The sequence below is a fragment of the Conger conger genome, chromosome 1 (genome assembly GCF_963514075.1).
Source record: "Conger conger chromosome 1, fConCon1.1, whole genome shotgun sequence".
NCBI classification, from domain to species: domain Eukaryota; kingdom Metazoa; phylum Chordata; class Actinopteri; order Anguilliformes; family Congridae; genus Conger; species Conger conger.
Genome location: NC_083760.1, coordinates 87,580,896 through 87,603,477, shown reverse-complemented (window position 1 = coordinate 87,603,477; position 22,582 = coordinate 87,580,896). Strand labels below are relative to the sequence as shown.

At 44.4% G+C, this 22,582-nt stretch overlaps 2 protein-coding genes across 2 annotated transcripts; both read left to right on the top strand.

The window, feature by feature from the left end:
• Positions 1–1,539: 1,539 nt before the first annotated feature.
• Positions 1,540–9,419, top strand: LOC133129647 (ornithine decarboxylase-like). The gene is made up of 11 exons (XM_061243877.1): positions 1,540–1,751; positions 4,044–4,190; positions 4,399–4,554; positions 5,020–5,193; positions 5,404–5,576; positions 6,131–6,347; positions 6,811–6,894; positions 7,294–7,456; positions 7,619–7,734; positions 7,991–8,205; positions 8,404–9,419. Exons 3-11 carry the CDS (start codon positions 4,453–4,455, stop codon positions 8,552–8,554), a joined length of 1,395 nt encoding a protein of 464 aa, XP_061099861.1. The 5' UTR covers positions 1,540–1,751; positions 4,044–4,190; positions 4,399–4,452; the 3' UTR covers positions 8,555–9,419.
• Positions 9,420–11,863: 2,444 nt separating this feature from the next.
• LOC133130580 (ornithine decarboxylase 1-like) lies at positions 11,864–19,161 on the top strand. The gene is made up of 9 exons (XM_061245249.1): positions 11,864–11,965; positions 12,197–12,370; positions 12,859–13,031; positions 14,395–14,611; positions 16,165–16,248; positions 18,042–18,204; positions 18,321–18,433; positions 18,603–18,817; positions 19,023–19,161. Exons 1-9 carry the CDS (start codon positions 11,864–11,866, stop codon positions 19,159–19,161), a joined length of 1,380 nt encoding a protein of 459 aa, XP_061101233.1.
• Positions 19,162–22,582: the final 3,421 nt, after the last annotated feature.

Below are 22,582 nucleotides of genomic sequence, written 5' to 3'. Positions count from 1 at the left end.
GCACGGCTTTTCATTAGCCAGAGCTAATTATACATTATTCCTTAAAAAAACACAGACTGTCCCAGACTTGAGGTACTACATTCTATTATGTCTATGGTCATATTTATCATGAAATTATTAGGTCCGTTCAACATAGCTACTCAATTGCACCACGACCTGAGCTGCCAGCATAACACCATTGTGCAGTTATCCATGTACACTATAAAGTATACCTACTTCTGCACTTTGCGCTGTATGTCGCTCTGGATAAAAGTGTCTGCTGATTGCCTATAATGATATATAATTTAATATAAGGTTGAACGGATTTTTTTTAGAGCAGAGCGCATTTTCATAAAAAGTCTCAGAGTAGGGGCGCTGATTTAGGATCACATTTACCCTGGCCAAATCGAAGCTGGGGTGGTACCCTATATGTACATTTATAATTAATTTGTACCTTTTGTGCTGGGAAAGCATACCCATTTGTATCCAAAGAGAGGATTAGTATATTGTCAAAGTACAATTCGTAAATGTGTTCCATAAAACACCAACATGTACCTCCACTCTCACTTTATTTCCGAGAGTGCATCAATTTCGTGGAAACGGACAAAACTGACCTCAGATCAATAAGTACTCCTCCTCTATTTGCATGTGTAGTCACTCAAATATAGGGTGGGTAACTTGGTTTTTGAGCAATTAGGAGGAAATTTTATCAGGACATTGGGGTTATTAGCCATACTCAAAATTTGCCATGTGACAATTAATGACCTCAGTTGGTCATGATCTTAGTTTAGCATTGCATCTGAGGTACAAAAACAACACTGAACCTGCTGACGTAGCCTACATTTCAGTTCCCTTCCCTATGCCTGTCGGTAAAATCAAAGCTTTGCGATTAAATGAGTAGCACATCCTTACAAATGAAACAGAATATAACTGCATCCTCCTTTCATTTGTTAAAAATACATGTTGTAGGCTACATTTGCAAATGTGTGTACAACAACAGTATTCGATACTTCAACTACATATTTGTATATAACTGTAAAAAGGCTCAAATGTCAGATAGGTAGATTCATCATTGAGGGATCATGTGTAACTTTCCAGATTAGGAAATGTTTTTCATAAATTCTGGAATGTGTGTTTTGCTGCAATAACAGTAGGCAAATTATATATATATATATATATATATATATATATATATATATATATATATATATATATATATATATACAAATATATGTTCGGTCTCGATAATATCCAAATTAGTGTAGGTTTATAATCAATGTTCAGACCACTTCAAGTCAAATTAACAATCCGCTTTCATTTCTGCAGACTTCGCAGCGGGCCCATTCAAACACATCCGCTTTAGATCTAACTGAAGCCTACAAGATTTCTGGAAACGTGTCCCGTCGTCGTCAGCAGGATACCTCGAGCGCATTGCATTCGCGGGGTCCACACTCCTCCTTCCATCCATCCCTCCCTTCACACCGCCCCCCCCCCCCTTCTCTCTCCCCCCGTCGCATGGGCGCGTGGTGTCTAACAGCAAGACTAAACCGGTTGGCATGAATTTCAGGGCCGGTTTCAGCTGGAGCGTTGCCTTGGAAACGACGAAGCTATAAATACAGTTGCTACCACGGAGCCGGCCTTTGACTCAGTCTCAGCTGGTAAGCCGAATAGCAGGGTGTGAAGACGCCGCTTAGCTGGTCAGGGTAGCACAGTACATTTTTATTTCCAGGTTTCCCGTCTAATGGACACACTCTTTGTAAATGCTTTTTAAGGTGAGTGATTTTTATATTTTATTTAAGCTTTCAGCTTAAAGCCGCGGCCGCATGTTTAGCTTCATTCTAAAGGTTTATGCGTGCCACGTTCCGCTACTCGGTATTAATCACGGATTTATTAACTCCAGTTAATATTTTACTCTTAATAATTTAAGATTGCTTGTCGTAAATAACGTTGCCTAATGAGTTCTGTCGTCGAATTTGTTCCGAAGGGCGACAAGCTAGGAAGCTAACGTACTAATTAGCCTTACAATAAAAAATAAACGTGGCTTCTTTGTTCGGTATTGGCAGAGGAGTAGCTCATTCAGCACGTTCTCACAGTCTGATTAACGTTAAGGTTAACCTAGTGTCTTGGCAGAGTTTGAATAGGCTACAAACAATTGGTATTGCCGTATGTTGGATTTAATATAGAACTGCGTTGGTCGTAGGACATCGTATCGATCTGGCAAAAAAACGGAAGTTGAGTTCTGTCGACAAATGCCACGCTTGGCAGCCAAGTAAGGCTGGACGACGACATACTGGCCGTCGATTCAATGTTGATTAAATTAAATCTACTGTTAAGCAGGGCACGCATGTTTAAACGTTTAGGGTAGGCTATAGCTATATGTTGGGCGGTAATCTGCCGGTAAACGTGGAGATGGAACCGCATGAGTGCTCTGGAATTTTGCCAAGATTCGAATAGAACCATTCGTCACCACACTGCAGTCCTACGCGATACGTTTTATTGGTTTAGCCGTGGAGGGTCAACTCCCTATGCGTCTCTCCGATTGGTTAACGTCTACGTCAACCGAAGTCATGTCATCTTTTACGCTCCCATTGGACGTATTCTATCGCTCGCCGCTTGGGGGAGGGTCTCAATTTGCCGGTTCTGGAAGGAAGACATTTTACCCACGGCAGCCACGCGTGAGCTTACTTTGGCCAAATTATGTTGGCGTTTAAGGGTTTTTTCACTAGCGAGCCGGGTACATTCTTCCATGTGTTGCAATGGTTCCATAAATAATACTACTCGTAGATAACAAAATAGTAGATAAATCATTTTTTTTAATTCATGCCCGGATTAAAGCCGTATTGTGGCGTAGGCACGTGGGTAGTTTGTGCACCGTTAAACGGTGCGAGGCAAATGAGAAACGAATATCATCTGAACCGGAAGCTATAATTGTATTTTTATTGCCTACCACCATTTTACTACCAAGATATCATATCGAAGGCAGGGCCATAAAAGTGGCAGCAGGATGTAGAAGAGCCTAGAAGAGGTAGCATATTAAAAAAAGGTCTGCATTTGGATTACTTTACATCAGGTTTCACTGTTGAAATGAATCAATTTTAGGCAATGTACTATTTATACACTAATTATGACATTTAACTTAATATTCAGCCACAGTTTAAAACATGGTACAATACCAACATGTACACTTCTTTGCTGTAAATGATCTGTCGAAAATAACGCTGTTGCTTCTGCTAAATGCCAGAGCAACATGTGAAATGGGAAGTTGAGAGAGCGCGTTCTAAGCAGCTAATTCACAGCATCTGGGGGGGGAAAAAACACTGCCTGATCATGATTTGCTAATCTCTAGATGTTCACCCCATAACGGACAGGATTTCGTAATTTCGTACCAGAACATGTCCCTTTTATATTGCCAGCGCGTTTCCTGACTAGGGACTGGATTAGATTGCGCTACTTTAACCCAGCCCCTTTTCAGGTAGACTGGTCATCAGTGTAGCTTGATCTCCAGCCCAAGATGCAATATGCATCTTGGCGTTTTATGCAGTTATTCTTGACAATTTTTTTTTGTAGTCATCTGTGTTTTGGAGAAGAGTCATTATAGAGAAAGCAATGCCCATTTTATTGATCCATCATTATTAAAATGAGATGGCCATGCACTAGTAATTTTATGCTATGTTAATTTTACCATGATCATTAGCGGTTTGCTAATGTTTAATCCCCATTTTCATTCACTTTCTTGGACCCCTAGTGCTTTGGCAAATAAATGGGGGAGGAGATGTAATTTGTGCATTACATCGAGATCGTGTGGCGATGTGTTAACCTGTTATTACATGGGCTAACCTGTTATAACATGCATGTATAGCAGTATAACCTTTCCAGCGTCCCACCATGATCATTGCAAGTTTGCTTGTTTAAATCATCAGGTAACACACTTTTCGTGTGCTAGTGCCATGGCATATTAACCCCCCCCCCCCCTTCTTGAGACTCCCCTGCCCAATGCAATGTAATGCAATAATATAAATAATATTTACAACGATATTAAATATTTCCTGTGTCCCTCCTTGCAGAAAACAGAGTTGAGGAAAGCGCACACTGGCTTCTCAGCTAGCCCAGGCCTAGAGTCCTATCTGAAAGATTTCAACTTCACCGGCGAACCGCCTTGGCTGCTCTGCACCTGATTAAAATTTGGATAACCCCAGCTCATTATCGTCCACGTGAGTACTCCGGCTGCAGTTTACTGCGTGCCTCTGCGTTTACCTAGCTCCACACAATTGACTGGCAGTCAGTGCATTGATTTGGTCGAGGGGGGGAACCGTAAGAGTCAAGCAAGTTGTCGTCTTTTAGGCTTAAATTGAGGCCTTTCGATGCTTTGAAGTAACCGTGGATGTTCTCTCTGCATCGTTTCTCCTCGTCTCTGCAGACAGTTTTGAGACCCGTTTCTTAAAAGGAAGCGAAAATAAAAGAACCTGTGAGACCATGAGTTACTTCGCTCCAGCGGACTTTGACTTCACCTTCTTGGAGGAGGGGTTCTGCGCCCGTGACCTCGTCGAGCAGAGGATCAACGAGTTGTCCTCGTCGGTGAGTGAGATCTCAAGACCGTCGCAGAGGACGGTGGTGGCTGCAGGGCCAGTCCAGGCCTGTGAAACGATGTGTGTGTGGTCTCTTTTTAGCCATTCAGTCCCTTGAATTAACCTTTTGAGTCCCAAGCCCAGTATAAAGTGGCTCCACCCCAAAAAGGGGTTTTGGCTTTGGTTGAGAACTGAGAAAGTAGAAAATTTAGTCGGGGTTTAATAGGAGCTCAAAACAATAGTATAGCAGTCATTTTGATTGGTTGACAAGGTGTGAGGTCAAGAATGCCATATGGCGATCTTGGGACTGTGAAGGGGTTCAGCATGTGAAACCAGCAGACACTTGTCGATCTCCCTGACCAGAAATGGAGAACCATGGTTTGGCTTTTCTTGCCTCGCTGTTGGCGTTTTTGGTAAATGGATGTCCCGAGGTTTGTTCTTGATGTTCTTGATGTCCCCTCCCACCGGTCCTTAGGACGACAAAGATGCCTTCTACGTGGCGGACCTGGGGGACGTTCTGAAGAAGCACCTGAGGTGGGTGCGTGCCATGCCTCGTGTCATGCCCTTCTACGCCGTCAAGTGCAACGACAGCCGAGCCGTTGTCATGACGCTTGCCTCCCTGGGGACGGGGTTCGACTGCGCCAGCAAGGTAATGCCCTATGCCAGAAGCAGTTTAATTAGCTAATTACCTTGGGGTTAATTGGTTATTTACTTGGTATGAGACAAAATACGGCTGTATCAAATTCCTGCCTTAAGTGGTATGGGGGAGCGGAGTGTTCCTAGATTAGATGGCAGTTAAACATTTCTAATCTGATCTACTCAGGATGTCCCTTGAACCCTGTTTGTGCCCCATTTTCAGACTGAGATCCAGCTGGTGCAGTCTCTCGGGGTGGACCCCAGCAGGATCATCTACGCCAACCCCTGCAAGCAGGTGTCCCAGATCAAGTACGCCTCTGCCCACGGGGTCCAGATGATGACCTTCGACAGCGAGGTGGAGCTCATGAAGGTCGCTCGTTGCCATGAAAACGCCAAGTGAGTGATGGCTATATTTCCCCCTCTGGTTCACACTTCACTCACAGCACATTTTCTCAGCTCTCATTGGAGCAGGTTATGGAAACTGAAGTGTCATCAAATTGAATTCAAAATAAAACTTTCTGTAGGCCCATTGCTCTTTATAGGTTACTACTGTGCAAGTCAGGAGAGATGTGTAGCCTAGACTAAGGCATTGAATCTATCAAATTACGAGGGTGGAGGAAGTGAAGTTGGCAGCGGTGTTATGTCGCCTCCCTGTGGTTGCCCATTGTATTGCATTACAAAAGCAAATGAATAGAAAAATGGAACCCGTGCTTTTTTCCTGTAATACCTTCATGCTCGAACACACCATGTGATATTAAAAATATGGTCATTTCGATATTCCTCATAGATATTAGGATTGATGGATAGATATTTGGATGGATGGGTTGATGGAAATGCATTAGGATGGGTCGATACATTGACAGATATTTGCGGTGTAGTACCAACCCTTAACTTTTCCACGTTTGGAAAATCTCATCCTTATCCTGCCCCTTCCTCCTCCTCTTCCTCAGGCTGGTGCTGCGCATCGCCACGGACGACTCGAAGGCGGTTTGCCGACTGAGCGTGAAGTTTGGCGCGACGCTGAAGACCAGCCGTCTGCTCCTGGAGCGCGCGCGGGAGCTGGGCCTCGACGTCGTCGGCGTCAGCTTCCACGTGGGCAGCGGCTGCACTGACGCAGAGACCTACAGCCAGGCCATCTCAGACGCCCGCTGTGTCTTCGACATGGGGGTGAGCTCCAAACGCCACCTGAAATACGGCAGCCATGGTTGGAGCTGGTGTCGAGCGTTTTGAAAACCTTTGACCACAAACCCCTTGGGTCAGATCTGTGGGGCGCCCTGTAGCGTAGCGGTTGAGGTACATGGGACTGGGACCCGGAAGGTTGGTGGTTCAAGCCCCAGTGTAGCCACAACAATTTCCACACAGATGTTGACCCTTAATCCCACATTGCCCCAGGGGTTGACCTACAGGATTGTAGATCTCCAGGACCAGGGCTTGTTCTTTATTTATTTACTAGGGACAGTGCACATTAATCAACATTTTGTTTCCAGAGTGCCGGAGTTGGCTAATGACCTAATTTTCATTTGTAGTCACTAACATGCACTAACATAACATGCATGTCTTTGGACTGTCGTCTGTTGGTGACCACTGGTGTAAAGGATCGGATAATGATTGACATCTGCTTGTTTCGCAGGCCGAGCTGGGCTACAACATGACCCTTCTGGACATTGGCGGGGGATTCCCTGGGTCCGATGAGTCCAAGCTGAAGTTTGAGGAGGTAAATAAGTTCTCCATTCCCTCAGCCATTGAACCGAAACCGCATCGATCTCCAGTCCTCTTAGACAAGAGGCTGGTTTCCACAAAGCAGGATTACCGAGTTACGGAACGGCTCTTGCTTCCGTCCGTATGTTCCGTATTTGGGCTGGGTCCGGGTTTTATTCAGTGCGGGTATCTGGCTAACTCTGTAATCCTGCTGATTTAACCTGTTAGAAAATAATGATTTGGTTGATTGAGTCAGGCTTTGAGTGCAGGACCTGCGTGTAGAATGAGGTGTACTGCTAGCGTTCAGGGGGGAGTATCCCTCGTGTACACGTGTCCCGTCTTTGGGTGGGTTGGGCTTGAGGACCAGGGAGGGTTTCCAGGACGGGTGACCTGACCTGGATGTTTTTACCCACAGATCACGGCGGTCATAAACCCGGCGCTGGATAAGTACTTTCCGGTGGACTCCGGGGTCCGAGTAATCGCCGAGCCGGGCCGCTACTACGTGTGTTCAGCCTACACGCTGGCCGTCAACATCATCGCTAAGAAGGTGGTCATGAAGGAGCAGACGGCCTCTGACGGTAAGTCTTGGGGACGTATGAATAGAAGCCACATGCTCCCTCCATAAGCTCTTTAGTCCGTCTGGCTGAGCTCTATATGCTCTGAGACCTACATCTGGTCTGAAGTGGAACTAGGTCGCCTGTGTCTCTAACGCCCCCCCCCCCCCCCGTCCGCTCCCACAGATGAAGACGACGGGGCCAATGACAGGACCCTGATGTACTACGTGAACGACGGCGTCTACGGCTCCTTCAACTGCATCCTTTACGACCACGCCCACGTCCTGCCGTGTCTGCACAAGGTGCGTGTGTCTTGTAGCCTTCTGCTCTTGTTGCCCGGGCAACACTGCTAGTTCCATGTTTTTTGCGTCCTCGTAAGTGACTTCGTCCTGTTGTTGTGCCTCGCAAGTGACCTCTCTCTTGCACTGCCAGGTTGTTTGGCAATCTGTCCCCGTCATGTTTTTTGTGTCCTCATAAATAACCTCACCTTGTTACAGTGCCAGGTCGTGTGCGTGAGTGCGTGCGTCCTCTAAGTGAGCTCTCCACGTCTCTTCACAGAAACCCAAGCCGGACGAGCGCACGTACCCCTGCAGCATCTGGGGCCCGACCTGCGACGGGCTGGACCGCATTGTGGAGCAGTGCATCCTGCCGGACCTGCCGCTTGGTGAATGGATGCTGTTTGAGAACATGGGGGCCTACACTGTGGCCGCATCCTCCACCTTCAACGGCTTCCAGAAGCCTGACATCCACTATGTGATGTCCCGGAGTGCGTGGTACGTGCTTAACTTTTTTTTTTACTGAATCATGGCATCGCTTTCTGTTCAAGTTCTTACTGATGGGTAGCATTTAGTTTACACTGGAAGGTGCACAATGGTCAATGATTTGCGAGTCTCCGTCATGGGTGAATGCAGCTGTGGGTTTGAAAGCCATTGTGGATCCTGACCTCCCTCGCTCTCCTTTCCCGTCTCCAGGCAGCGCATCCAGCAGATCTCCGCTCAGGGGCTGCCCGCCCCCGTGGAAGAGGCCTGTCCCAGCGGTATCCCATCCTGCTGTGGACGAGAGAGCAGCCTGGAGCTGCAGGCCAAGCCCTGCCCCGCCCATGTGCTGTACTCATTCCCATAATACACAGCAGGGGGGGGGGGGTCTGACTGTGTACTTGCCTGTTTCAAAGACCAGTTACTTGACTATGAAGGGCAAGAGACAGGTGTGTACGGTCACCCTTTCTCAAGGATGTGGGGGGGGGGCATTTTTATTTTTCTGATCAGTTGGCCAGTTGTTTTTTGAGAACCTTACTGTTTTAACCCAGATGCAGGGTCGGTGGGTGTGTCATAAGCTCTCATCCCTGCATTCTGGTAGCGGAAGGAAGTGTTGAGCGGTAGAGCCAAGTACTTGTGGGCCCCCCAAAGACGTTTGGTCTGAGAATCAGTATTGCCGTACAAATCACATTCCATGTCTCTGTGTGAAAGACTTGAGATCTTACCCCTGAAAGTGGGGGAGGGTTTCAAAATAAATTTAAAAAAATTTAGTGACCTCCATTTCAAGGGTGGTTGGGGATGATGACACTGCTGTGTGCAGAGGTGTCTTGATCCATTAACTGACTCCGCTCCATGTGGCCTGAACACCCATAGGGTAACCCCCCCCCGCTTCCAAGTCTGGCTGCTACAGACCTATTTAAATATTTAATTTAAATATTTTTACATTTAAATTAAACTCAAACTTTCATACAGTAATGTTTTTTCAGGGGACATGCAAACTTGCCTTTTTTTTCTGTTCTAGCCCCCCTCAAGTTTTTTGTTTCTACTTTAAAGATGTTATTAATATTAATAATGGTGATGAAGAAAAGGAAAAAAATACAAATGATGTACTGAAATTTGGATAAGAAAGCGATGGGATCACACGATACATTTCCATTTCTTATGGAAGCTTTTTTTTTTTTAAATAAAAAAAAGATTTTGTATTTTTTTATAAATAAAATGTGTAGACACAGCACTGGTGTGTGGATATTTTATTTGAGCACTGTGTGTTTTCATGGATGTGTACATGATTGATTTGTCACTACCCAGCACTGCATGAAAAGGGGTACATCTGGACCACAAAATGCCAGCATACACTGAACAGTGGAAGGTTGTGGTATTTGCTGTGGAGGGGTTACATTTTACCAGTCCACAGGATATAGGCCATTCGGATGTATGTGGAAAAGCCATCCACTGCCATGGGAAATTGTACCTCGTGGTATTCTGCCAGGAAACGTATATGCTCTTGGTACACAACCTTGTGCCGTGATGGAAATTGTCTCAGAAACTGCAGTCTAATATGATTAGTAAAACATCCGCTTTCGACGCTTTCCACACAAGCCATTTACCTAGCTGTTTAACTGACATTACTTGTGTTTGTATTTAGCTCAGCGTTACTATGCTGTGCAGTGGGACCCAGCTATCACGGCCAGCCAGTTGAGGTACAAGTCTGAATTTAGTTAGCTAATTAACGCATGGTCGATAATTCAATTGCATTGCAACTTTATTTTGGGCCATTTTAATAGTTAAATGTTAACACTGTAAGTCCGATAATAGCCTTATTGGCAGTTATAACAGTCTGTAGGATAAGTCCCTGTCGTTTACGTCCAGGCGTTTTTTTACATCGGTTAAAATAATAATCCCTGTTTTCATATGGTGGTGAACGCACATATGTCCTTTTATTAAACTGCCATTTAACCTGAAATGGTTTAAACTGAAACCATTTCAGCTTCAGTAAATAATTAGTTATCTGTTGCCAATTTTTTAAATCCATTTACAACTCAATTTCGGGTTAACCGTCTAAACATTCACACCCCTAGTATTGGGCAGAAGTGAACATACACAGGTTGCCAGTATATTATAGTGATGACTGAGCATGTTTGTTTTATATTTAAGGTGAAGATCCAGCATCTGTGATGTTCATGCACTGTATAAATCTGCACTTTGTTCGGAAAGGCCTTAGCTGGGTTACACATTATGCTAGACAGTGGCCATTTTATTCACAATGCTTTGATCCAACCTTACTATCATGATATAGTGATTTAGGCACAATACAATACCTGTCTCAGTGTTCTTGTATGGTCACCTAATACACCTAATACAAAATACAACTCAATTCTCAAGGGGGGTTGGAATCGAAGCCTTGAGAAGATGATGGATCGGTGTGAGACAAGAGTTGATTGGCTTACCGCAGTGATGATGACCATTTGGTTTCCTTCAACACGATATACATTACAAGCATTTGGCAGACGCTCTTATCCAGAGCGACATACAGTTGATTAGACTGAGCAGGAGACAATCCTCCCCTGGAGCAATGCAGGGTTAAGGGCCTTGCTCAAGGGCCCCACGGCTGTGCGGATCTTACTGCGGCTACACCAGGGATTGAACCAACGACCTTGCAGGTCCCGGTCATGTACCTTAACCACTACGCTACAGGCCCCCTGTATATAAGTAACAATGTCCATTTGGATGCCTGTCACCCAATCAGGGACAGAAACCTGCATTTTATTTCAGGCGTGGGGGATAAAACGTGTACAGTCCAGAAAAGCAGAGGACGTATGTAGAGATTAAAGCGCCGTTCTAATCGGCAATTTGTTATGACTCTGTATGCAGGTTCATGAAAAGATGAGGCAGGTATCTAGAAGCGGGTTTTATTTTGCATTCACCATAGCATCTCCAGGACCTTTCTTTTCTGCACACATGTGCAAAAAGGTAAAAGGTTGGCATTTATATAGCGCCTTTATCCAAAGCGCTGTACAATTGATGCTTCTCATTCACCCATTCATGCACACACTCACAGCAATTGGCTGCCATGCAAGGCACCGACCAGCTCGTCAGGAGCATTTGGGGGTTAGGCATCTTGCTCAGGGACACTTCGACACAGCCCTGGCAGGGGATCGAACCGGCAACCCTCCGACTGCCAGACGACTGCTCTTACTGCCTGAGCCATGTCGCCCCATATAAGGATATAGTGTATGAAGTACAGTGGTGCCAGCTCCGGTTGGATTGAATACAGTCCACATCTCAACACAGCACCTAGTTGATCATTATCGTTACGTTTCATTTTTAGCATCACGTAGTAGAAGCAATGTTCACAATTTCATTTTATAGACGAATGGTGTTACCTGTTATCAGCCACAGGTTTCTTGAAAATAAAATAAAAAAGTGAACATCCTGTTTTCTTTCTTTCCCTCGGGAGTTGAGCCTGGAGAGACATTTTTGTGGGCGTGTCCGCTCTTGCGATTGGATCGATTTTTTGGCACTTATCTAGCTGGCAGGTCTGCATTTGCTTACGGACTGGCAGTTAAGTCAGTTATACAGGGTGGTACAACAATAGGTCTTTAGTCTAGTTTCCTTGTGACATTTCCCTTGTCTCTATCTAAAAAAAAAGAAACATATTTAAAGAACCTGCAAGACCATGAACTCTTTCACTCCGGCAGACTTTGACCTCACTTTCCTGGAGGAGGGGATTTGTGCCCAGGACTTCATTGAGACGAAGATGAATGAGTCATCCATGTTGGTGAGTGTGGGAACAGAGATCTCCAAGAGGGCTACAGCATCTGCAAATGTTGCCTTTCAATAAGCAGCCAGTTCAGGCCTTCGACTCTTTAGCCACTCAGTCTCTTGAATTAAACACTTGAAGCCTGCAGACACTTTTAGATCTTCCTGACCAGAATTTGAGATCTGTGGTTTGGTGTCTTGCCTTTTTGTTTGCATTTCGTGCTTGACGTCCCCTCTCGTCATTCCCCAGGAATCTGAAGATGCCTTCTACGTGGCAAACCTGGGGGACTTGCTGCAGGAGCACCGGAGGTGGGTGCGAGCCATGCCTCGCATCATACCCTTCTACGCCGTCAAGTGCAACGACTGCCGTCCTGTTGTCATGACACTTGCCACCCTGGGGACAGGGTTCGACTGCTCCAGCAAGGTACTGCCCTAAACGTCAGAAGCAGATTTTCTGGCACAGGATAGCTAGTGTATGCATGCTTGTGGGGGGCAATTCAAATACACCATGCTAATTTGATTTTATATCAGTTTATTTCATCAGTTCATTTGATAAATGCACACTGACAGTTACCTGCCAGCTAGATAAATGCCGATAGATACAATCGCAAGAGCGGACACGTCCACAGAATTTGTATACATGGAATTTGATTTTGAGAAAACCTGAGTTGAGGTCTTTTCCCTTCACGTAATTATTTAAGCATGTAGGAATGTCATTGCCACCTATGCCAGGATAGGAATCATATGGTGGGCTGCGTATCCTTTTGTACCTGATGATTGGCAGCACACCAGTTCATTTGATTTGTAGATTAGACTGCAGTGAAGCAGTTCTTGTCCTCATCTGAACCAGTAGGGACGTCCCGTGCCTGACACTAACCTTGTTTTCACCTGCTTCCCACCACCCCTTTTTAGGCTGAGATCCAGCTGGTGAAGTCTCTCGGAGTGGACTCCAGCAGGATCATCTACGCCAACCCCTGCAAGCAGATATCCCACATGAAGTACGCCTCTGCCCACGGGGTCCAGATGACGACTTTCGACAGCGAGGTGGAGCTCATGAAGGTCGCCCGTTGCTATAAAAACGCCAAGTAACTAACAGCTATATTTACATTGACATTTTTGAAAAAAACAAAAAAACCTTGTTATACTGGAAAAGCCATCCAAGTAGATTCATTTGCTAGATGAATAAGGATTTGTAACCTGGATGTTAGTGAATGTCATCATAATGTATACATCCATGGTGTTTTCTATAATAGGTGGCAAGACCCTGTATCCAAGAGGCTATCTCCCACAATAAGACCTTACATCCTTGAAGTTGAACATACTTTGCACCAGGGCCATTCATGTTTCTGCACCAGGGAGAAGTGATTAACCTGAAAAGTGCACATCTGGGTACTGAAAGCTATAGCAGGGAGCTCCAAAGCTCACTTTATCTGCCCAAGTAGCCTGGAAAATGACCCTCTATTATTTTTAATGACACCAACGACACTGAAATTCATGACTATCCAATATGCTCAGTTGATAACCCATTAACGGTGATACCCCAGACGTTTTTTTAAACTAATTGGTCTTCGGCGGCTTTAACCTATCCACTTAGAGGTTTGACACCTTGTGTGTTCAGAGATGCTCTTCCGCATACCACTGGTATAATGTGTATTTGTATTACCATCACCTTCCTGTTAGCTTTGACCAGTCTGGCCCTTCTCCTCTGACCTCTCTCATTAAGAAGGCTTTTTGCCCACAGAACTGCTGCTCACTGGATGTTTGTTTTTTTTGCACCATTCTCTGCAAACTCTAGAAACTGTTCTGCGTGAATATCCGAGGAGATCAACAGTTTCTGAGATACTCAAACCACCCTGTCTGGCACTAACAATCATTCCACGGTTTTCTCCCCATTCTAACATTTGGTCTGAAGAACAGCTGAACCTCCTGACCATGTCTGTATGCTTGTATGCATTTAGCTGCAGCCACATGATTGGCTGATTAAATATCTGCATTCGCAAGCTGGTGTACAGGTCTACCTAATGAAGCGATCACTTGAGTGTAAATCGGCATTAGAATGGCTGTGGCAGAGAGAATAGTTCCTCTGCTCCCTGGCTGATTTTGGGCCTGATCTTTCTGACCAATGCACCCTTGAAAGTGTAGTGAGCAGCGTCAAAACACCTGAAGAAGAAGAAGAAGGGCACTCACCTGATGATGAGCCAGGAGCCGGTGTGTGTGTGTGTGTGTGTGTCTGAGTGAGTGAGAGATGTCTCCAGACATCATCTGTTGGCTCATTGCTTGGAAGGTTGTCCAATTTCAGGTGTGGAGAACCTCCTTACAGATGGATTGCTGAATGGATGGATAAGTACATAAAATATAGAAACGATGTTCTTCGGGGCGACAGTGAATCTGCTGTGGAAAATCTCACCCTTAACCTGCCGCTCCCTCTCCCTTCCCCCTCTTCCTCAGGCTGGTGTTGCGCCTCGCTACGGATGACTCGATGGCAACATTGCGTCTTAGCACTAAATTTGGGGCAACAGTGAAGACCAGCCGACTGCTCCTTGAGCGCGCACGGGAGCTGGGCCTCGACATCATCGGGGTTAGCTTCCACGTGGGCAGCCGCTGCACTGACCCCAAGGCCTACAGCCAGGCCATCTCAGATGCCCGCTGTGTCTTCGACATGGGGGTGAGGACCAGCACCACATGAATGCGAATGCTCCACAAAGTAGGGATGGAGAACCTATCCCGAAATTGTTTTTAATTCAAAGCATCGGTACGGTTTCAAAATCGTATTCAAAGTCTCTTGCTCAGAGTATCTAACTAAAAATACACAAGTTAAACGTTCACATTTAAAGTGTGTATTGATGAATTAAAAAGGAAAAAGTACTTTTTTTATTGTTAGGGATTGAATTAAGGGACAGAGGGCAATTTTTCCATGAAAATTACTTTAACCTCCTAAGACCTGGCGTACACATGCGTGGACTCCACATTTTGGGCTGTACAACCATAATACTTCATTCTTAAGACCGAGAGTCCACATATGTGGACATAATTTTTCTCAAAAACTACATCATGTCAAAAGATGATGCTTAGTTTTTATACTTATCAGGTCCCAATAAGCCCAAATAGCAAAGAGAAATTAAAAATGCATACCAAAAGAGTGCGGGTCTTAGGAGGTTAATGCAAAACCAGCAGCTGTTTATGAGGCCAACCCTGTTTCTGGAGATCCACCATCTTGTAGTTTCAACCCTAATTTGGCATAATCAAAGATCTAACAGCCGGCCTGTAGCGTAGTGGTTAAGGTACATGACTGGGACTCGTAAGGTTGGTGGTTCGATCCCTGGTGTAGCTATAATAAGATCCACACAGCCTTTGGGCCCTAGAGCAGGGCCCTTAACCCTGCATTGCTCCAGGAGAGGATTGTCTCCTGCTTGTCTAAATGAAGTCACTTTGGATAAAAGTGTCAGCCAAATGACATGTAATGTAATGTAATGTAATGGATGGTCCTTACTATGGCCCATGGGCAGGTTCATTTTCCATTGATTGGGATCTGATTAGTTTAGTTGAAGTGCATTTCATTATTGGCATTTCATGGGCATGGGATTTGTCCATAGAAAAATCATACTACATTTTATGTATTTTAAGTATTTTGTTTCCACAGAAATGTGATTGTGTACTTTCACCCAATAGTCTCACCCAATCTAAATACTTAAGTAAAGTACAAATCCCTCATAATGGTACTTGGGTATAGTAACAAGTGGAATTACTCAAGCACTTTACACCCCTGGTCATTTGGAATAAAGTGTTGTAAAACTACCTGTTCTGAATATCAACCCTTAGCACATAGATGATTCCAACCCTAGAGGGTTGAAGTATATCAATTAGAATCACTTTTCTGATCTTTCAATCAGCAGCCAGTTTAGGCCCTGTAAAAACAAGGTGTGTGGGACCTTGGCCAATAGATGACTTAAATTAAGCAATTAATAACCAACAGTCAACAACGTTTGTGTGTCTTTAGCAAATAAATAACAAATTAAGCATTTAAGGGCAGAAATATGCCAAAACCAACAAATGTAGTGACCTATCAGGGACTTAAATTTGAGATTTATGTAATTCTGTCAGCTGATTACATGGTTTTGACACTGAAGCTTTTCATCTGCGGCTTTGCACTGTGGTCTTGTGTGTGTGTGTGTTGTGTAAAGGATTTGTTCTCATGATTGACATCTGCTTGTTTCACAGGCAGAGCTGGGCTACAACATGACCCTTCTGGACATTGGCGGGGGATTCCCTGGGTCTGACGACTCCAAGCTAAAGTTTGAGGAGGTAATAATTTGTACACTTCCTCTCAGTTCCTCTCACACACAGGGTGTACAGAGGAGCTTCCAATCTATTCTGAAAAGAGGCTGATGTGGATGTGGTCATGGGTCTTAACCCAGCACTTAAAAGCACCTGAATCACGCTGTTTCAAAATCATGATTCGTTGAATCAGGCTTTTAGTGCTGGGCTTACACTCACTGGAAAAGACTGGAGGTAAGCTGGGGCTGACCCCTTAACTGCTTGGAAAACTTGATGACTTGATACAACCAGATGGTGGTTGTACATGCAACTCTGGATGTTATTCAGGCAAGCAGAGATGCGGGCTAAAACCTGTGTGTCAGATGGTGAGAAGGAGAAAAAGAGTTGGGTGTCATCAGCATAGCAGTGGTAAGACAAACCATAAGCAGTAATAACAGGGCCAAGGGATCTAGTGGAAAGGGAGAAAAGAAGCGGGCCAACGACTGAACCCTGGGGAACTCCTGTGGCAAGAGGCAGAGGTGGCGATACTCAATCCAGTTCAGGGCTGTACCGCAGATCCCCATTGCTGACAGGCAGGACAAGAGGATGGAGTGATCCACATTGTCAAAGGCAGCAGAGAGGTCTAGAAGAATCGGAACAGAGGAGAGGCAGGCTGCTTGTGCGGCATGAAGTGATTCACTGACGGAGAGGAGAGCAGTCTCCTTCGAGTGGTCAGGTTTGAAGCCAGACTGGTGGGGGGTCGAATGGTTGTTCAGAGTTGTTTAGAAGCAGCTCTATCAATTGTTTTGATTGACCATCGATTGATCAACTACCTATACCTTTAGCCTGGCAAAGAAGCTCATTGTTAAATTCCTCTAAAGAGTCCATCTAACGAGTGTGTTCGAGACACCCAAGTAATGAGAGAATGTTATTTTATTAAGAACCTCATTAAAGGGATAGTGCACCCTTTTTTTTTTTTTTACATTTGATATTATTTCACTTACCCCTAAAGTGGTACGTAAGACTGTTGATTGGGCTAATGCTAGCAATTAGTTGCCACTGGGTAGACTGTTCCCCCAGCTAGCCTTCTTTAAAATAATCGCCTAAATCCACTCAACTTGTAAAACAAAGTTTTAGTGTGTTGGTGTGTAGTATAAATTTGACATGCTGCAATGGTGTATGGACAAATCTGTGTATTCGGGCCAAACAAATATGGTTTGATGACAAATTCCATTGAGTGATCTTCCTCATCAGACTTCAACTAACGCTACTAAAAGAAAACAAACAATCACAGAAACTAACATTATCTTACTTCCGTCTCTTGTTCTTTGGTTTGTATTGGCGGATACTTCTGTTTCTCAATGTTCGTGCAGAGTGATACCAGAACCAGAGGATAAGAGTTCCCGGCTCTTATTACGGGATGTTCACAAATGAACTCACACTGAAACGTAAGTTCAAGGCTGAAATGGCAGAGTCATGAACAGCAATTATTGTGAAAATATCGTCCTTGTGCATTCCGTAATCATATGTGCATTTTTGTTTCCAACCGCGACACTTGTAAATGTGCTGCTAAACCTTATTTGAGTGGATTTAGACGGTTATTTTAAAGAAGGCTAGCTGGGGGGGATGGCAACATGCTAATTGTTAGCATTGTTCCAATCCAGTACAGCTAGCAGTGAGGCGAGGATACCATCACAACAGTTCTATGTACCACTTTGGGGGTAAGTTAAATAATTTCAAAACATTTTAAATGGGTTCACTATGCCTATAAGACACTCGTTAATCCAAAGATCCAAAGTTATTGGGAAACCCACCCCTGACCTGTACATGCTCATCCCCAGTTCACAGCGGTTATAAACCCAGCACTGGATAAGCACTTTCCAGCCCATTCTGGGGTCCGAGTAATCGCAGAGCCAGGCCGATATTATGTTACTTCAGCCTACACGCTGGCCGTCAACATCATCGCAAAGAAAGTGGAGATTGAGGAGCAGTTGGCCTGTGATGGTAAGTGTGGGTTTGGGGGCAAGGGGGGGGGCAGGAAAAGGGCACATAGGAACTAGAGCGGTTTCTTCTCCTACAGCTGTAACCGCCTCAGACTCCATTTTCCCCCACTCCCACAGATGAAGGTGATGGGGCCAACAAGAGGACCTTGATGTACTATGTGAATGACGGGATCTATGGCTCGTTCCTCGACATCGTTTTTGGCGGCAGATATAAGCCAAGTCTGCACAAGGTGTGAGCACAAAGCCCTTCACCAATAAGGTGCTTTCATTGTCCCGGCAATGCTGCCAAATGGCAGTGCTCATGTTTGTTTCTATGTCCTCATTTATGTAACCTCACCTTTACAGTGTCTGGCCATGTTTGTGTTTCCTTGCAAGTGAGCTGTCCATGTCTCATCCCAGAAACCAAAGCCAGAGGAGCGCATGTACCCCTGCAGCATCTGGGGCCAGACCTCCAGTGGGGCTGACCGCATTGTGGAGCAGTGCATCCTGCCGGACCTGCAGGTGGGCGAATGGCTGCTGTTCTACAACATGGGGGCCTACACTGTGACCGTATCCTCCACCTTCAATGGCTTCCCGAAGCCTGGCATCCACTATGTGATGTCCCGAAGCGTGTGGTATGTCCCCAAGTACCTAACTTAGTGATTTGTAGAAGCATTTACGGTGTCGGGAAGGTACACAGTGGTCAACAAAAACATCAATGCAAAGCTGCTTTTGAGCAAAGGACTGACATGTTTCTGTCATGGTGAATACAGCTGTGGGTTTGAAAGCCATTGTAGATCCTGAGTTCGAGTGACCCTCCCTCTCATTTCCCGTCTCCAGGCAGCACATGCAGCAGATCTCCGCTCAGGGGCTGCCCGCCCCCATGGAAGTGGCCCTTCCCAGTGGTACCCCATCCTGCGGTGGGCAGGAGAGCAGCCTGGAGCAGTTGGCCAAGCCCCGCCCCACCCTTGTGCTGTAATCGCTCCCATAATGCACAGGGGGAGCACCTATACATTCTGAAAGTAATAGGTGTGAATAGGGTCTGGTTGCTATTCTTTACTAACCAGAGAATGTGTGTGTGGGGTATTTTTAGTATTGTGGGGTATTTTTAGTATGGGATAAGGGATCATTTCACAAGCATTGTTATACAACGGATAGGTCCGGTCCATTTGCCTTCCAGCGGTGCCTATATCCACGATATTCGCAAGGCTAAATGTAATTTCCACACATCTTGTAATATTACTCTGCGTTTGTAGATCACCGTTATCCACTTTTTAACTGAAATTAACGTAACGTTATCATCATCTCGCCACTAGTAGCCAACCAAAGTAAAACAAAATGAGTGATTTTCCTGTGTCCTTTCACCTTCTCAGGGATTTGGAAAGGAGTAGGAATAAAAAAATACAACTAAAGCAATCTTCGGATCGAAATACCATCTTCACCACCAAACCCTGGGAAAGAAAATTTGAATTCTTTTGAATTATTTCAATAACTGCATGTTATCTAGCAGTGTCCAGATAAACGTCGACCAGAAAGACAAATGACTTGTGTGTCAGTATCGTCAGGTGAAACGTAAACTAGCAAGCTACCTAGCTAATGTTAGTGCAGTGGGGATACATAATTGCTAGTAGCTAACATAAGTACCATTGCTTACCTAGCAGGTGAAGTGGGGATACATTTATTGCTAGCTAAAATTAGCAATACATTACATTACATTACATTATTGGCATTTGGCAGACGCTCTTATCCAGAGCGACGTACAACAAAGTGCATACCCATAACCAGGGATAAGTTCGCTGAAAGACCCTAGATACCGTTGCTTAGCTAGTGCAGTGGGGATACATTATTGCTAGCTAATGCTGCTTAGCAAGTGCAGTGGGGATATGTTATTGCTAGCTAACATTAGCAATACTGTTGTTTAGCAACCAATACACTACTGTTCAGCGGGATAATACATTTACCATAAAACATAGTTCGATTAAAAATACTTCACCTTAAAATTGTCTTCCTTTTGTGAAATTTTGAAAGATAAATGGCAATTATTGGATATGGAACGCGAACCTGTGGGATATTGTGGATATTGGCACGGCTAGCGGGGTGGTTAGACCAAAGTGTACCCCGTAGTAACGCTGCCCTCTATATGCAGAACTAGACAGCTAGCTAACAGTTATGAGTCTCCAATAAGGTGAGGCTTTTAATGTTCATTGAAAACTTCAGAAAACAAGAGATTAATCGAAAATACACTGAACTGCATATAATTACAATAAACATTGATGCACGTGTTGTTCTTATCCTTCTCATCTTTAAATTGGTTTCAAATTCGCAACTTCACTTTGATTTTTTTACACTGCTGTCGCAACTGCCTGTTCGCAATTTCACATAAAAGTTTTTCAATGTTGAAATAATCTTAGGCCACACATCACACAATTTAGCCAACGTAGCCAGCTTCTCTATTTTGTACGGGGTGACAGCCAAAAAAGGAAAAGATTATAGATAATCGAGCGCTGTCCGTTTACAAACCACCATTTCAGGACCTCACATAGCTAGTAACGTTTGCAGTCTACCAAAGCATGACAGAGCTTATGGCGATTAGCTATCTGGATACAAAGCCCATTCTCCACCAAACAGCCAAAAGTCTTTAGAAGAAAGTTTTATAGGTGAGAACTGTCCAGTTTTAGAACGTTGTCTCTCTGCAGCAGGCGTTTCAAAAACTGAGCATGTCAAGTCTTAAGCCCAGGGTTTTAAAACAATTAGTGATTTAACGTTAACTTGGGTCCTCATGAAAACAGTTGTTTATTTGTTAACTCGGCGTTTTGGTGTGGACTGCCAAGTTTTGCGATTTAAACACGGATGTTCCGAGATTTCTCTAGTCTTGTCTCGGCTGTTTGTTGGAGACTGGGCTTTACGTTACTGTACTTTACAAAACCATTTATATCAAATGCCATTTCACAATGTTGAAATGCAAATAACGTTAGCTTTATTGACAAAACAAATAATAATAATAATAATAATAATAATAATAATAATAATAATAATAAAAAAAATCAGTTTAACTTGTATCGCAGTGCTGGCTTTGGTCTGTCTTCCAGCAGCGTATTCATGCAGAACAGTGAATAGGCTTGACCTGAGGTGGGTTCAAGACAGTGAACGTTAACGGCTTGTTTACAGCAGTTACTGTTGAAAGGTTTTAAGTGAGCATTCCATTTAGTTCGCCACCAACGCATTTTAAATACAAATGGATGCAACTTAGATTTAACAATGCCAGGTAGCGGATTCGTTGCTTATTTATAAAAAAAATTCAAGGTGAGAACAAATATCACATTGATTAAAGTGTATTATAACAGTTTTTTGGTTCTCTGCGCATCTGCCCCGTCGGCAGCCATTTCTGTCGGCGAACAGAAAAAAGTTTTAATATGTTCCCGAACGTTAGCGATCTTGAACGCACCTCTGGACTACCTGCCAAAAGTTGAAGCATTATACGAATTTAATCAACACCTAATATCCAATCAGAATCAGGAATTCACCCAGACCATGGTATAAGCTGAGTATACGCTTACAAGGCCTCTAACAGATATACATAGCGTTTGCTACCAATGAAACCTATAGCTAGCACTAGCCAAAGAACCGTGTGGAGCAGTACTCGGTAACAATTAGGTACATTTTCATAGGTACGCAACATTGATAAACCGAAAATACTCACAGACAATAATAACCAAGAAGGAACCGTTGCAAAAAAAGCCGAGTTGCCATATTGGAACTAAAGGCAAGGGTTTACCTGTGTCGGAATCATTCACTAGTTCTCTTCATTTTTGGAGAACGTCTTTCTCTTCGTGTCATTTTACAGCGGTTTGAAAACTAAGATTTGTGCATTACCGCCATCTACTGGATGTTTTGCAGCACAACGCAATAGACCAGGAGCTCGGTGCCGGTACTACTTCAACTCTGGCCATGTGATATCACACCATGTTTTAAACAGGTGATTGACAGCGCCACCTTCTGGCGAAGAGGATTTATTTAACAGGGCTTCAGATAAGTAATGAACTAACCGCATCCAGCGGGGGACCACTGTGGATGACGGTTTTTGTTCCAACCAAAATTGCAATCCCAGAAATAAAGTTTTCTTAGTCACACATTTCATGTTTTGAGGAATTATTTACCCACAGAAGCCATTTTGTCAGAAATAGCTATGCATGACATGAAATAGGTGGACAAGCTTGCACACTCCCACAACTCCCCTCAGAGCAAAGCCAGCGGGGGTTTATACCCATAGCTGGTAAAACCAAACTGTAAAGGCAAAGGATGAGGCAGTCTCGGGTGCTCTGGGTTGAGCGTGGGGCTAAATACCCCACCCCCCTGGGAAAAAATGTCAGTTACAGAAGCATTAACAAATGGAAACCAAG

Coding starts and splice junctions, on each gene's coding strand:
- LOC133129647 (XM_061243877.1), top strand. CDS start 4,453: ATGAGTTACTTCGCTCCAGCGGACTTTGACTTCACCTTCTTGGAGGAG. Junction 4,555..5,019: donor TCAACGAGTTGTCCTCGTCG/GTGAGTGAGATC, acceptor ACCGGTCCTTAG/GACGACAAAGATGCCTTCTA. Junction 6,348..6,810: donor GCTGTGTCTTCGACATGGGG/GTGAGCTCCAAA, acceptor CTTGTTTCGCAG/GCCGAGCTGGGCTACAACAT.
- LOC133130580 (XM_061245249.1), top strand. CDS start 11,864: ATGAACTCTTTCACTCCGGCAGACTTTGACCTCACTTTCCTGGAGGAG. Junction 11,966..12,196: donor TGAATGAGTCATCCATGTTG/GTGAGTGTGGGA, acceptor GTCATTCCCCAG/GAATCTGAAGATGCCTTCTA. Junction 18,434..18,602: donor ATAAGCCAAGTCTGCACAAG/GTGTGAGCACAA, acceptor GTCTCATCCCAG/AAACCAAAGCCAGAGGAGCG.